This window comes from Myripristis murdjan, chromosome 19 (genome assembly GCF_902150065.1).
Source record: "Myripristis murdjan chromosome 19, fMyrMur1.1, whole genome shotgun sequence".
NCBI classification, from domain to species: Eukaryota; Metazoa; Chordata; class Actinopteri; order Holocentriformes; family Holocentridae; genus Myripristis; species Myripristis murdjan.
In genome coordinates, this window is record NC_043998.1 from 13,668,954 (window position 1) to 13,682,667 (window position 13,714).

At 42.1% G+C, this 13,714-nt stretch overlaps 1 protein-coding gene across 1 annotated transcript in view; it reads right to left on the reverse strand.

Moving 5' to 3' along the window:
* Nucleotides 1-113: 113 nt before the first annotated feature.
* The window catches only part of baiap2l1a (BAR/IMD domain containing adaptor protein 2 like 1a), a 34,709-nt gene continuing 21,108 nt past the window's right edge, over nt 114-13,714 (reverse strand). Inside the window, exons 7-14 of the mRNA XM_030078681.1 lie at nt 12,775-12,927; nt 11,320-11,475; nt 10,409-10,532; nt 9,760-9,973; nt 7,563-7,622; nt 7,298-7,445; nt 2,486-2,526; nt 114-1,912 (exon numbers count right to left, since the gene is read on the reverse strand). Of these exons, the coding sequence (XP_029934541.1) occupies nt 1,840-1,912; nt 2,486-2,526; nt 7,298-7,445; nt 7,563-7,622; nt 9,760-9,973; nt 10,409-10,532; nt 11,320-11,475; nt 12,775-12,927 (969 nt within the window). The 3' untranslated portion in view covers nt 114-1,839. The remainder of the gene's footprint in view (nt 1,913-2,485; nt 2,527-7,297; nt 7,446-7,562; nt 7,623-9,759; nt 9,974-10,408; nt 10,533-11,319; nt 11,476-12,774; nt 12,928-13,714) is intronic.

Below are 13,714 nucleotides of genomic sequence, written 5' to 3' on the forward strand. Positions count from 1 at the left end.
CTTGCCAGTTATAGAAGCCAATAAGAGCAAAAAGAAAGTGAGTACATGAGTAAAGAGAGAAGTTTGGTTTGTAGTGGAAGTTAAACTCACAATAAATCTCAACAGCAAAGACCTTTACTTTTTGGTGTTTTATTGAGAAATAAAAAGACTACATTTGTCAACACAGTGGCAAGGTACACACTAAAAAGAGCATGTGGGAATAACTATGTCAGTAAAATCAGTTCAGATACACACATCAGTGGGTCTATGAGGGAGGATGACCACGTTGTTTCAGTTCTATTCCAGGTGGCAATCAGCTCCTCATCATACGATTCTGTAAAGCTTTCATCCGTAAATATAAGGCAAAAAAACTCCCTTTTCTCACAATATATTTGATACCTTGTATATTTCAAAAAACGACCCACCATATTCAAATACAATGCGATGTCCATCAGTTCAGGTGGACTTTCACTTTGTATAAACAGGGTGCACTGTATACAAGACCTACAGCTTACAGTGAAAGCTAAGGGAATACTGGGACCCGACACTTACAGCAGTAAAACCATGAGGAGTGAAAAAATGTTCCCTTCATCAATAGGTCAATCTACCCATTTAAGATACATTCCAGCAGTCAATGGCAAATTAAAATCAAAAGGGGACACTTTCAATGGCTCAGATTGAGCCTTATGGCCAATTATTTCATGGTACAAAGGGGCACTTTCACAGAATAGACTTCTGTATACATATCTTATTTAAATATCTCTACAAAATGTACTTATATCTGTATATAAATAGCCTGTTCATTTTTAACTGGTCATATAAGAGATAATGCCTTCACTTGAAGCACACCACCACTCAAACAACCTTTTCCTAACACGTCACTCTCCCTTCATTCTCACAATTTCTACTGAAACTATCACAACGCCTTTTTTTAATTACAAAAAAAAAAGAAATAGACAAATAAAAATAACAATCCAGTTGCTGCTGAGTCCGGAAGGCAGCCTGAGTGCTGGTGTGTTTCAGCATCAATATCGCTCACTTATCGTCTGGATCAGTGGGTTTTGTCAAGTTATCAGGGCCGGATGAGCCTAAACTGACTTTGCGGCAAAGTCGTGGCATCTGTTGGAAAAACACAGTTCCTCTAAAAGACATTCTGTTGAAGCAATAGTTCTCTCCAAAATGAGAATTCAGTTATCTCATCATCCACTTCTCTCTTTGTGAAGTTAAGCAGGCCTTCTTTTCGCAGCTCCACATAAAAAAGCATAAAAATGTCAATCAAATTTCTTCAAATACCTCGGCCAGCATAATCCAACTATTCTGAAGCCAAATGATTGTACTGTGAGTCCCAAAGTCCAACATTTACTTCATTATGGCCTATATTTTACTTTAGAAGTTTCACTAAGCAGAGAGCTAACTCACTGTGTGTCTCACAGTGCTACAAACCTCAGTGGAGTTTTGACTGACGTGGGAATTGTGAATAATGAGTGGATTTTCATTTTGGGGTGAACTACTCTTCTAAGATGCATACAGACTGTGTGCATACCACAACATATCTGCTTAGGTAGTTACAAAGCTTTTCAGGAAACTGAGTGGAGATTGTGATGGATTTGTTGCTTCATGTATTGATTACACAAAGTCTGTCTGCTGTGGCAAATGTGCAGAACATACTCGCACGGTAAAGCATGGCCTTCTGAAAACACGATGGATTCCTTTGACAGAGCGGGCTGCTGCTGGGCGAAACGAGCATGCAGGCTGGCGAGACGTCAGGTTCAGGGTGACATTCGGCGTGGTGCAGGTGTCCCATGTTGCGTGATTCCTCTGAAGGCATGATGACGGTGAAAATCTTCCTGCTCTGGCGGGTTAGATGATCGGTGCCGATCTGTCATTCGTGACAGTCGGCTTCAGCTTCACCGTCGCAAAGGGGTTCCCGCCTCTGCAGGGGAAAAATGCAAATACAGTCTGGTTGAAACCACAATGCCGGAATGACTTCATTTCCACCATCAATTAATCTTCAGTTCACTTTTAGTTAATGACACATATCGGTGTTAATGTAACAGTTTACCCAAAATATAAGACATTTTTCCAGTTAACTTCAGTGCAATCTATCTATCAAATAGTTTCTGCGTAATTTGGCAAAGTTTCCGCTCTGTCTCCCTTCACCCCAATACAGTGGGGCTGGATGGGTATTGTTTTGTGGAGCTCAAAATGTGAAAATGTGAAAAACCCAACAGCAACAGCTTTGTGCCAGCGAACTGTAGGAACTGTTGCTGTTGAGTTTTTCACATGTAAAGTTTTGACGGTTTGAGCTCTGCAAACAAATACCCGTCCAGCTCCATTGCATTTCAATGACGGGAGGCACGGAAGATTGGAAACCTGAACAAATCACACAGAAACTATTTGGCTGGATTGACTGCACTCTATGGAAAAATATTTTTTAATGTATTTTGGGTTAACTGTCCCTTTAATAGGTTAGGTTTGATTAGTCATGCTTAGTTAGGTCACTCACCCTAGAAAAGGAGCCTTTCCTGTCCCATTGAGTAGGGAAACCTGTTACAAAGAAAAAAAAGGTTAGGGTTAGAGGAAAAAAACCCTTGAAGATGCACACAGCGAGATAACATGCAGCACCAACACCTGACACACACCACTATACACACCCCGACACCTCCACCAGCACAGCCCTCCTTCCAGCTGCCATGAAAGTCAGTGTTGCTGGACTGGTTTGATAAGACTTGTCAACGGATTTCTGCAGAGTGTACCATAACCTCGCAGACCTCACACACTCAGGAATCTAGATGATCTAGAAGGGCCGGCGAGGGAGACACTTTTTCACTCTTTTGAGGTTGGAGACAATCTTATCGTCTCCTCAGAGCCAAGTGAGCATGAGGACGATAAAGTTGAGGGTTACAATTAGTGACAGATAAGCTATGTGCCTTGAGGAACACTGGAGTGAAGTTATTTGAAAAAAAAAATAAAAAATAAAATTAAAAAGTAGTGGAAGTATTTGTTAAATTAAGTAAGTAAAGAAACTTAGATAGTAAATATGGTCAGTGAGCTGTCAATTTTTCATTTCAGCTGTTATTTGCAGATCAGATCAGATAGCATCTAGTCACATTAAGATTTTCCCGCTCATCCATTCATGCATTCATTCACTGAATATGTGCAGACAGCCTGACACAGATGTAAGTGGATCCACCTGCTAACAATAGGATCCTAAATACTCTTGTTAAGTTCTATACTGTATCTGTTTTTCAGCATCTCACAGCTTGCAGAGATGCCTCTAATCATGGCTAACAACTAGAGGTGTAAGAGTTATATATAGTGATAGATAATAATTATAATTTCCATTGATTCAACCATGTTGATCTGCAGGAATCATCGAGAAATACAATGGATCACTCTGACTTCAGCCTGAATCGATATGAAAATCTGAATCAACTGAATCATTCATGATTCTTAAAAAAAAATTGAGCGTTATGTTGATCTAATAGAATACTATGAACTACAACTTTTTTGTCAGTACTACTTTTTTTTTTTTAGAATAAATAATGCAATTCAAGTAACCACTGACTTGAACAGACTAATTCCTAAGGATAAAAGCTGTGTTTAAACTGTAAACTGAACTGAATCTCCGTTAAGCCAAAGATTCACACCCGTGGCAAACATTACTCTGTTCTTCCACAAGAGGGCAGGCTACATCCAGCAGTGAATCAACACAAACCTCATAATGAACAGTTACAAGGTCCACTTCTGTCCCACAGCCACAATAACAAACCTAAAGAGCACAGTCAGCCCTCTGCTATCACCTGACTAAACGGTGGAGAGCGGCAGCGTTATGCAGCATTATTATATTCATTCTGACAAAACTAGACCAAGGGCGAGACAGGGGCGCTTGTTTAAAAAGAGGTGTAAAATACAGAGAGAGACGGGAAAGACTGGGATTCCTGCTGTTCATGCTGGTGTGTTTTATCCCAAAGCACTGAGGCAGCAGATACAGAGGACACTGAGGGGGGTCGGGCGAGGGAGGGGGGGCAGAGACCGGGAGAGGCTGAGAGGTGTGTCGGGGCTTTTCTGCCTTCTGGACAGCTACTAGTTCATTCTCAACCAGCTGACACAGTGAGTGCAGGGCCCTAAATGCTAAATGAAATTGTGTCTATACCCTCCTGCCCTCTATTCTTCCTTCTCTTCCTCTCTCTCTCTCTCTCTCTCCATTCCTGAGCAGAGGCAAAACCTGGCCGGGAGCATTTTTCAGATGTCTTTTTATTTTTGAGTTAGTGTCATTCACTCTGCCCCTCTCTTTGTCTGACTGTCTCTTCGTACAGTTGTGTCACAGGGGATTTTTTTTACCATAGAATGTACAGCATTCATTACTGCTGAACAGTACACATTTTAGACACTGACAACCCATGGTGCACTGCATAAAGTCAAGTCAAAAATCAAAAGTCATTTAGTCTTATATTAAAGAAATCTGCCAGTGAGATGAAATAATCCAATTTATTTCCAATGCTAATCACCTTGTTTCAGGAATTTCCTTGGATCAAGTGTCATTTTTGGATACTAGTGGGCTGATCTGCCCTGCTCTGCCTGGTTTCAACATGTTTCTTCCTGTTTCCAGAAAAATTCAAATTAAACTGCATTGGAAACCAGTGGGATTATCTCATCCCACTGGATTTTTGACACTTGTTTTAATAAAAACAAGATTTTAAGACTGAATGAGAGCGTGACTGACTTGCTAGGACCGAGATTTTTTTTTTTTTTTTTTGCAGTGTAAATATATAGTTTACCAAACTCTTGGTGACTGATATTGAAAAAGAAAATGAAATGATGCCATAATTGATCATTCAATCCATTGTTTGACAAATACTGGATAGATGCTGGATTCGTAACATTTTTGCGAGATTACTCCAGACAATGATTTTTTCTAGTCAAATTGGATATGTAGTGTTTTGGAAACAAACTACTCACAATGGAAACAGTAGTTACTGTATCCCCCCATTAATTCTGTTTTATAATGAGCTTAGCAATAAAATGACAATAAGCTATACTACATGTGAAGGTGGACAGTCTCCATAATAAGTGAGAAAGAAAGGTGCAGTGCAGTTAATATGTCTCGCTGCTGGAATCTGTTTCAATAATGAAGACCTCTCTGTGCTGACAGGCCTGTCGAGGTCTGCCATTTGAGATCTGAGGCCAATCCAGACTCATCAGAAAGTTCCTGGTGAAAGACTTCCTTTCAGCCAGAACAAAGTATGAGCATATGAAAGACAGCATGTGAGCTGCGGCGACTAGACGACTGTAAGAATCACCAGCATTTCAGTCTGAGCACTGCATTGTTTTCAGCTATTTTTCTTTTTAATGTTTCTAAACACAAGCAAAACCTGTTTTTTTTTTTTTTCAGGTTCACTCACACATTCTGGAAATCACCACCCTTTTCATCACGTATGTAAACATCCACTGTTTCCTTGAAGTGGGTCACTGGTTTTGAGGTGTGTTTGAAGGGTGTGGAGACAATGACTCCGCAGTTAGGAGATGATAAGAATTTATTACCTCAGCATTAAAGTTAAAGTTGGATATGGTCGTGTGTCATGGTATTTTGTTGTGAGGGTGTGGAGCACTTGGCGATTCATGTCGGGCAATAAAGATATTCCACGCACCAGCTTTTTACTGAGTGTGTGTGTTGTTTGTGCAGTGATGCCCCACTTCACAGCCGCCATGTTAAAGACATTCAAGCGTGGCGTCTGCCCAGTGCAATCACAGGCCCTCCCAGTTGCCTCAGGGCAGCTCTACTGGAGCTCCACTGGGTTTAAGTGCCTGGCCTAAGGGCACATCAGCAATACTTATTAGGGAAGGGAGAGCATGTCCTGTTCACTTTACCCTTCCCCGAGCTTCCAGAACAAGCACTCCGGTCATAAACTTTGCTCAGATTAAGATTTCTGGGATCTGATTGTGCTGTGTGTCGGGAATGAGACATCGGGTGTCATTAAAGATGTAATGTAGTTGCTGTGGAAAGTTACTTTTACTTTTCAATTAGCAACATTTGCACTTCATTACATATGCTGCAAACTAACTAGTCATGTTAAAGTTACTCTGTGTGAGCAGTAACATGCCAGAGGAGGCCTATGTGTGTATTTTCTAAAAAAGAGAGAGTAAAAGTAACACGACTGTTGTATTTTGATTCCAAACACTAATGTAGAGGCCTTTGCACAAATGTGAAATGAAGACCTGAATGCTGGCACTGTAACAACCACATGGGCTCCATCAATCACAGACCAAAATCAGCCCCACAGTGTCTTCACAGGCTGAAAATGGGCCTCCAATATCTCTGGTCAGTCGACACCTGCTCTCAGCAGCGATCATTTGCATCTGAAGCTGTTTAGCTGGTGCTCGTATCCACTGGGTGAGAAGGCAGAGGTTTAGGGTTTTGCACAAAGACACTGAACAAAGAAATAACTTTCTTTGTTTTAGACTCTGCAGAAGGAAAAGCTTCTTTTAGCCACACTCACCATCCAAATGCAAGGCCTAAACTCCAATCTTGAATACCAATTAAAAAAAAAAGAGAGATAGTCTGTGACTCTGTCTCCTTTGCAAAGTAGTTTGGCAGCATTTTTAGAAAATATGGTCACTTAGGACTGTCACATTATAGGAGGGAACAAGACATATCCTTGATAGGTTGTCTGATTTGATGAGATTTCAAGAAAATATTAGGCAGTTCCCTCGCTGTGTAGGACATCCCATATGACCGCGTGGCAAGCCGAAAACTGTGGTTGTACAATATCACTTGTCTAGCTTAGCTGCCAGTTATTCTACCAGAAGTATCCTAAGTCAGTGTTGGCTAGCTAGCTGTGTGGTTTTATTTTTAAGTCTAGTTTTGCAAAAAGGCTCGATTACCATGGAAACTGGCAACGCCACACTGTGTGGAATCCTACATTAGTTATATCATGTTTCCTTGTTATGTAACATTTTGGACAAAATAGGTTCCTAATATAGAATATTCCTAATTAGGTACCAAGGCGATGCAAAGATTCCTCGCAAATAAAAGAGACCTTATACTTAAGTCTAGATTTATTCTGATTTTTTTTTTTTTTATCCGTGTATATGAAGACTACTGTGACACACAACACACTCAGCCAGCCTGTGATGCCTTATAACAGAGACCAAAGGCACAAGAGAGGGAAAAGATCTAAGTTGTGAATCCAGCTCTCTTGCTCACGGCTGTTTGAGTTGTGACTGGTCACTTCCTGTGAGAGGGGTGCGTCCACGCCTCACATCAGAATCACTCCTCAGTAAAAAGGCCAGAGTTCCTGTGAAGGCCGGTACTGACCGTGTTGTGTGGCAAGGGCGCTGAGCGGACCATCGGGCTGGAGGGGGCGTCGTCACTGTAGTCTGGGGGCGGCAGCAACACCGGCTCCTCCTCCTCCTGCTCCGGCAGACTGGCAACACTCAGGCTGCGCACCGGTGTGCCCAGATTGCTGCCAAATGTCAAAACATGTCGCGTTAGATCGCGAAAGATAAAGGTTTACACGTCAAATGGGGCTGTGCAGAAATCACCGTTTGATGATCAGTGATGCGATATGTTCTCGTCTTACCTGTTTGATATCGCTGGCTCAGTGTAAGGTCTGCAGTAAGACGAGGGAAACCAGCCTCGCCTGAAACAAAGAAGGAAAACACACCATAATGTCAGGAATATCATCTGGAAAACAACATAAGGTAGTAAAGTGAACATCAGCTCAGTGCACAGCCACTTAAACAATAAATATGAAGTGATTTTCTCAGGCAAGATGATTTACTTAATGTGAAAAATATTAAGTAAATAATTAATCAGTGCAGAACAGAAGAATTCCTTGTGTCTTTAGAAATGATAAATATTATGCACAGCCTCTGGGAATTTTTCAATAATTAACCACATACAGTCATCTGAGCCGGAAAAACAACATTCACCATTTGAAAGCCACCATGCTGTTTGTGTGCATGAGGCTACAGGCAGATCTCGCTCTGTTTTGGATGGAGAGCAGCTGATATGAATAAAACACAGATATCAGACATAAAGTATCAGACTTCATTCACTCCAAGTCCCGTCTGGGGAAATGAACGGCTCATCAGGCCAGTGCATTGGATTTGTTGTTAAGAAACAGAATTTGCTGCGTGTTATCTCAGCGTCCTCCTCTTGACAGCATTTCATATTCGAAGCATTTCAATTCAAACAGCAACTTAAACACACACACACACACACACACACAGAGTAAGAGAAGAGATAAGGCTTCCATTCATTTGTATTTCAATGTGGGAATGAAAAAACATGATCGACACAAGGAGTGGAAGCGGCGCTCATTAATGCTTTCGTCTGCATTATGAGTCCTAATAGCACTAGTGAGGAGTAAAAGAGGGCGAGATGGAGAGTTGTTGAAGATGACTGCAATTATCCAGGCAATTTTCAGGCTATTTCACTGGCCTGTGCCGCCGCAGCTGTTAAATATGCAAAACACAACTGGTGGAACAATAACGCCGCCGAACCTGACAATTCAGACAAACGAGACACACAAGGCTAACGGGTGCAATGTTTGTTTGTCGAACAAACAACTGTACAGGAAAGAATTTGTTGGCTGCCGTGCCAACAATTACGATTTTTTTCCCCCCTCTCTCTCTGCCATCAGGAGGCGAGGTGCAAAGGTGTGATTTCCAAGAACTGCTTCTACATCCTCGCTGACATATTCAATTCCCTGTCACATCCTCCTGATTATCACCCATTACTACAAGTCAGAGGGAACCATTTATGCATCACCATGTGGGTTATAAAAGACTGCTTTTGAAAAAATGGCACTATAACAAGTCACTTCATCTTGCACTGAATATTCAAGACTGATTTTTCTTAACTAATGTGGAAACTCTGCCAGTGGGATGAGAAAATGGCTGTTTTTCAATGCCAGCTTCTGCCACTTTGTTTTCCTAACTTGTTTTCTTAAATAAAGAGTCGTTTTCTTGATACTATTGGGCTGATCTGCCTTATACTACCTTTTTGCAACATATTTATACTTGTTCTTCAAAAAATTCCTGAAACAATTAAAACTACATTAGAAACAAGTGGGATTATCTCATCCCACTGGCACTGCTGTTAAGAAAAACATGATTTTAAGACTGTAAGACTAAAACTTCTTAAGACGATTTTTTTTTTTTTGCATTTTTTGTACATATGCATTTTGTGAGTGATATTTCTATGTGATGAGACAGAGCAAGAGAAAGAAAGAGGGATATTGAGCTTTACAGCTGTCAAGCCAGGCATACCTCTCATGTCTCTGCGTTTCTAACCATGATGTATTAGCGCAGAAAAATATTAACACACACCAGGCAGAAACTAGTATGACCACTTCGCAAATGTCAGACATGCCTATGTGTCAGTGCAGCTGCATATTTGCTGGAATGAAAGTACATTTCCTCCTGTGGGTGTGTCACAGGTTGTATTTTGATTCACCTAAATTGGGCACTGAGGTTGCACAATAGATTCTATAATGAAACCTTTCAGACCACAATGAAGTTGGGATTGTTGCCATTGTTAAACAGGTAATGTATACCTGAAAACTCATACAATACAGCTCCCCGCCCTTCACTGAGCAAGTTATAATCAGGGATATAGAAATAAACAATAATATATACTATGAATTTCTCTTACAAAGCCCTGAAAAAGGTGTGTAAATTGACTTGAGGTGGGATTTAATGCTTGCCAGACATCCTAAATCTGCACATATGAGGAGTTATAAAGTGAATCCAAACACAGATTAACAAACGTACTGTCTTGTCTTCTCCAGTTCACCGTAGAGCCAGCCGTCCTTCTCCTCCTGGATGAGCAGGGTGATGATGTCGCCATCGTCGAAGCTGAGCAGTGTGTCGTTGTTGCCCGCCGTGTGGGGGAAGATGGTCCGGACCCGGGGCTTCCTGCCCAGGTTCAGACCTGACGACTGGGACACCGACCTGGACAGGCTGCCCTCCCCGATGCTGCTCTGGTCTGGAGGCGACAGAGGAGCCCAGAACAGAGATCAGAGCCCTCGTACTATTGGGTGATATTTTTTATATTTGTTCTGTAAATGCTACAAGTACATATTTAGCTGAAGATATGTGTGTGCATTTTTTTTTACAAACAGATATAAGTAGGATTGAGAGTCTACAAAACTTAAAAATACAGTGACTGACCTAATGAGGCTGCTCTGATCAGACATCAAAAATTTAAATCAAATTTAAACGGTGATTTTGGGCTCTTTTAAATCTGAGCTTAAAGTTGCAATAACTGAAATCAGCTGTGAAAATTAGGCTATGTTTAAAAAATGCATGCTCTTTCTACTGGAACTTGATGGGACAGTGCATCTATTTACTGCCTGGCCCAACGGTGCTCTCGGCCAATCAGTAACCAGATGTGTTGTGTATCCATGCGGGCCGGCAGTACCTGAGTTGTGCTCTGAAGAGGAGGTGAGCGGGGACCGGGGCTCTGGGTTGAACATGTTGGCCAGCGGACTGATCTGGGCCTTCAGCTGAGGGGCTGGAGGAGGCACCACAGCCTCCACGTTGTTCTGGGGAAATCACAAACACAAGAATTAGTAGATACGTAATGAAAAAAAAAAAAACTAAAGGAAGCAGTTTGATATAATGTGAGGAGCACAGGCGTCCTGCAGATAAAACATGGTAATCCAGTATTTATATCATAACAAATTCCTTATCTCAGTGACGACACTAGCCTGTTATGCTGCATATGCTCAACAGTGGTAAAGTGCTTATCAAGGTAGGGGCGTTCAAACAGTCATTAATGTGATTAGAGCTTATTGTCTCTCTCCCACGCAGCAATAAACAGCTGGAGCCATGAGACTCCACTGAGTGGACTTTATCTGAGGGTGTGAACGACAGCACATTTCCCTTGGCTGATAGCCAGGGGAAATACTGATAGCCATAGCCGACAAGTTTACACACAACAGCCTCCAACTGATACAGCTGATCTCGATGTCATTTCACAACAGATATGACCCTTGTAAGATAAGCCGCAAACAACAACAAGATAAAACACATCAACAAGTCATTTTTTTCTGCACGATTTGTTCTACTTAGGTCCCATTTGGCGATGCTTTAATCTGGTGGTTTTATCTGGAGCACCTTGCAGGTTGCAATTTGTCAAAAGACATTATCAAAAACAGAACAAAGATTTATCCACTTTCAAGTATCGCAGTATCCCCTGTAAAGTCATCCTGCGGTGTAAGCCCATCTCACTTAACACACCATTTTTGAGACATTTTTGGGTGTAGGGTTTCATTCAAGGCTCCTCACCGACCCAAGGCAGTGTTAGTGTTAATATTAGCAAACACTCACCCTGTTGTAGCGTTCGACGAGCGGCGACGGCTCAGGCGTGTTGGACATGGGGGTACGCAGCCCATCGATCATGGTCATCACCGTGTCTGGCACCTTGGTGGCGTCGCTGCACTTCTCCTGCCAGCTGGGGAGCTTCACTGCCAGCATCTCTCTCGCCTGGAGACGGTGAAGACGTCGAGAAAAGATAAGAGCAAGCAGTAAACAGGCTTTATGGCTGTCTTTGTCAGCGATGTGGCTGTAAATTTCACATGACAAGACAGTCTAGTGAGTAGAAAATAGGCTCCCAGTGGGTTAGAGCGCGGCTGTCGTGTGTCTTGCCCATGCCCGGGACAACACCATCTTCATATGACCCCCACACCCTCAGCCTGACCGTACCCCAAGTCCCAACTGCTGATAGGTCACAATATTCCAGCAGATTATTTGACAGTTGAGCCCTCCTGAGCCCTCTCTTGTCCCGCCCAGGGCCCGGGACAGCTGACACAGTTGCCCCCCTCCCTTGTCAGCGGTCCTGGCTAACAACTGGGAAGCTGTATATTTGCTATCAAATTCAAACATGTTTTTTTTTTTGCAAATGAATTTTATAAGCCAATACAGTGACAGTAAATACTTTTTGAATATTATGCATGGTTGCATGATACGCATGATTATAGAGACCTCAGTTTTTGGGCAACAGTCAAAGTGTTTCTATAGTTTCAACTTGTCTATATAAATAATAGGGAGCAGAAATAGTCATTTATGTGCAGATTTTTTACTGGGAATGGATAAATCACAGCTGCTACATGATCTGATTTTTTTTTTTTTCCACAATGTCAGCTTTTTAGATAGCAAACCTCATCAGCTGACATTAGTTTGGTGGCTACCGAGCAGTTTGATCACTGAGCTGAACTTCTAAGCTGCAAGCCAGGGTGTTTTGGAGCAAAGGCTTGTTGTAAAAGACAGTCATTTCCTGTCACAAAAACCCTAAACTCTGGAACAAATCTACTTTATCAGACTGGTATGTTCACTTTACTAGCAGCCTCAGTGAACGATGTACACTGACGACACAGTCTTTTCCAGGTAGCCTGTCTTTCTTTTTCTTTTTTTGCTCATTATCTTTAGCTATTATTAGCCCAGAAGAAATTATCCACTGGACAGCCGTGATGGTTTTGTTGCTTGGAGACTGTGATGCAGCCTCAAATGCTTTACATCAGGCAAAAATCTGCCTCATCTGTCACCCGAGACCAGCCTGCCTTTATATGTGACCATAATAAATGTTGCAGCAATCAGAAAAGGAGACGACTCCGGTCTGTTCTTGGGCTTTTTCCTTTTCCCCCACTTCACCGCCTCACTCCTTCTCCTGCACCCCCAGCCCTCCTTCTTCTCATCCATCCTTTATGGTTTCATCCTGTCTCCCTCATCCCTCCCAGATCCCTCTCTCACTGTTTCCCACCTCCCCTCTCTCCCTCTCTTCCTTACCTTCTCGTGGAAGGCGGTGATCTGATAGGAGAACATGCAGTGTTTGTCCACCAGGAAACAGAAGCGTCTCTTCTCCTCAAGCAGAGCCTCTCTGCAGCCGTCGGAGATGAACTTCTGCATGTCCATCTGGCGTGACGAGATGGTTTCCAGGTACTGCGGACATATTCAGAGGACAACAGGGAGGTTAGAAGGGCCGGGTGTAGGATTTATAACCGGTCCAGTTTTAAATTAAGGCTTAAAATGAGCAGCACAACGGTGATACATCATTGTAACCGAACACCAATCTCAAAAAGTCAGAATTTCAATAACGAAGATGATAGATGTCTTCCTAGAGAGATGACCATGTGTCTTAGAAATTGCTTATAAGATTGCGAATAGCGCTCATGAAACATAGGCTTTATTTCAATTTGAGAAATAGAAAGTTTTAAACCATAACTGCATACATATACATTTTGTTGGGTTTTGTGATCCAGAGAATTAGTGCTTTTTAGGCGCTTAGGTAGAAGCATGGAATGGGTAGCTATGTGTGATCTGAGCGAGTGCAACTATGCTGATTTTGATGTTAACACAACCAACACTGGGGCAGAGGAGTCCTGTAACAATAGTCATAATAGCTGAACCAAATATTTAATTCATAAACTTAGTCACCATGCATCAGAGCTTTTTGACTTGTACCATTTCTCTATGTGCAAAAAGAAGGCTATTATATACACATTTAAACGTCTGAATTTGAGTCCTTTTATAAGTTTGATGTCGATGATGTGAAGTATCTCACAAGCTCACCAGGTTTTGAAAGATTTCAATAGTGTGAAAACCAAACCAGAGAAGGCAAAAAAAAATGAAACAACCCTTGGTGGCTGGTGGGTTCAGCCAACACTCGTGAGTCCACAGTGCTGACTGGCTGCCTTTTAGGAGACAGCTTGGTATTTCACTCTTAGGC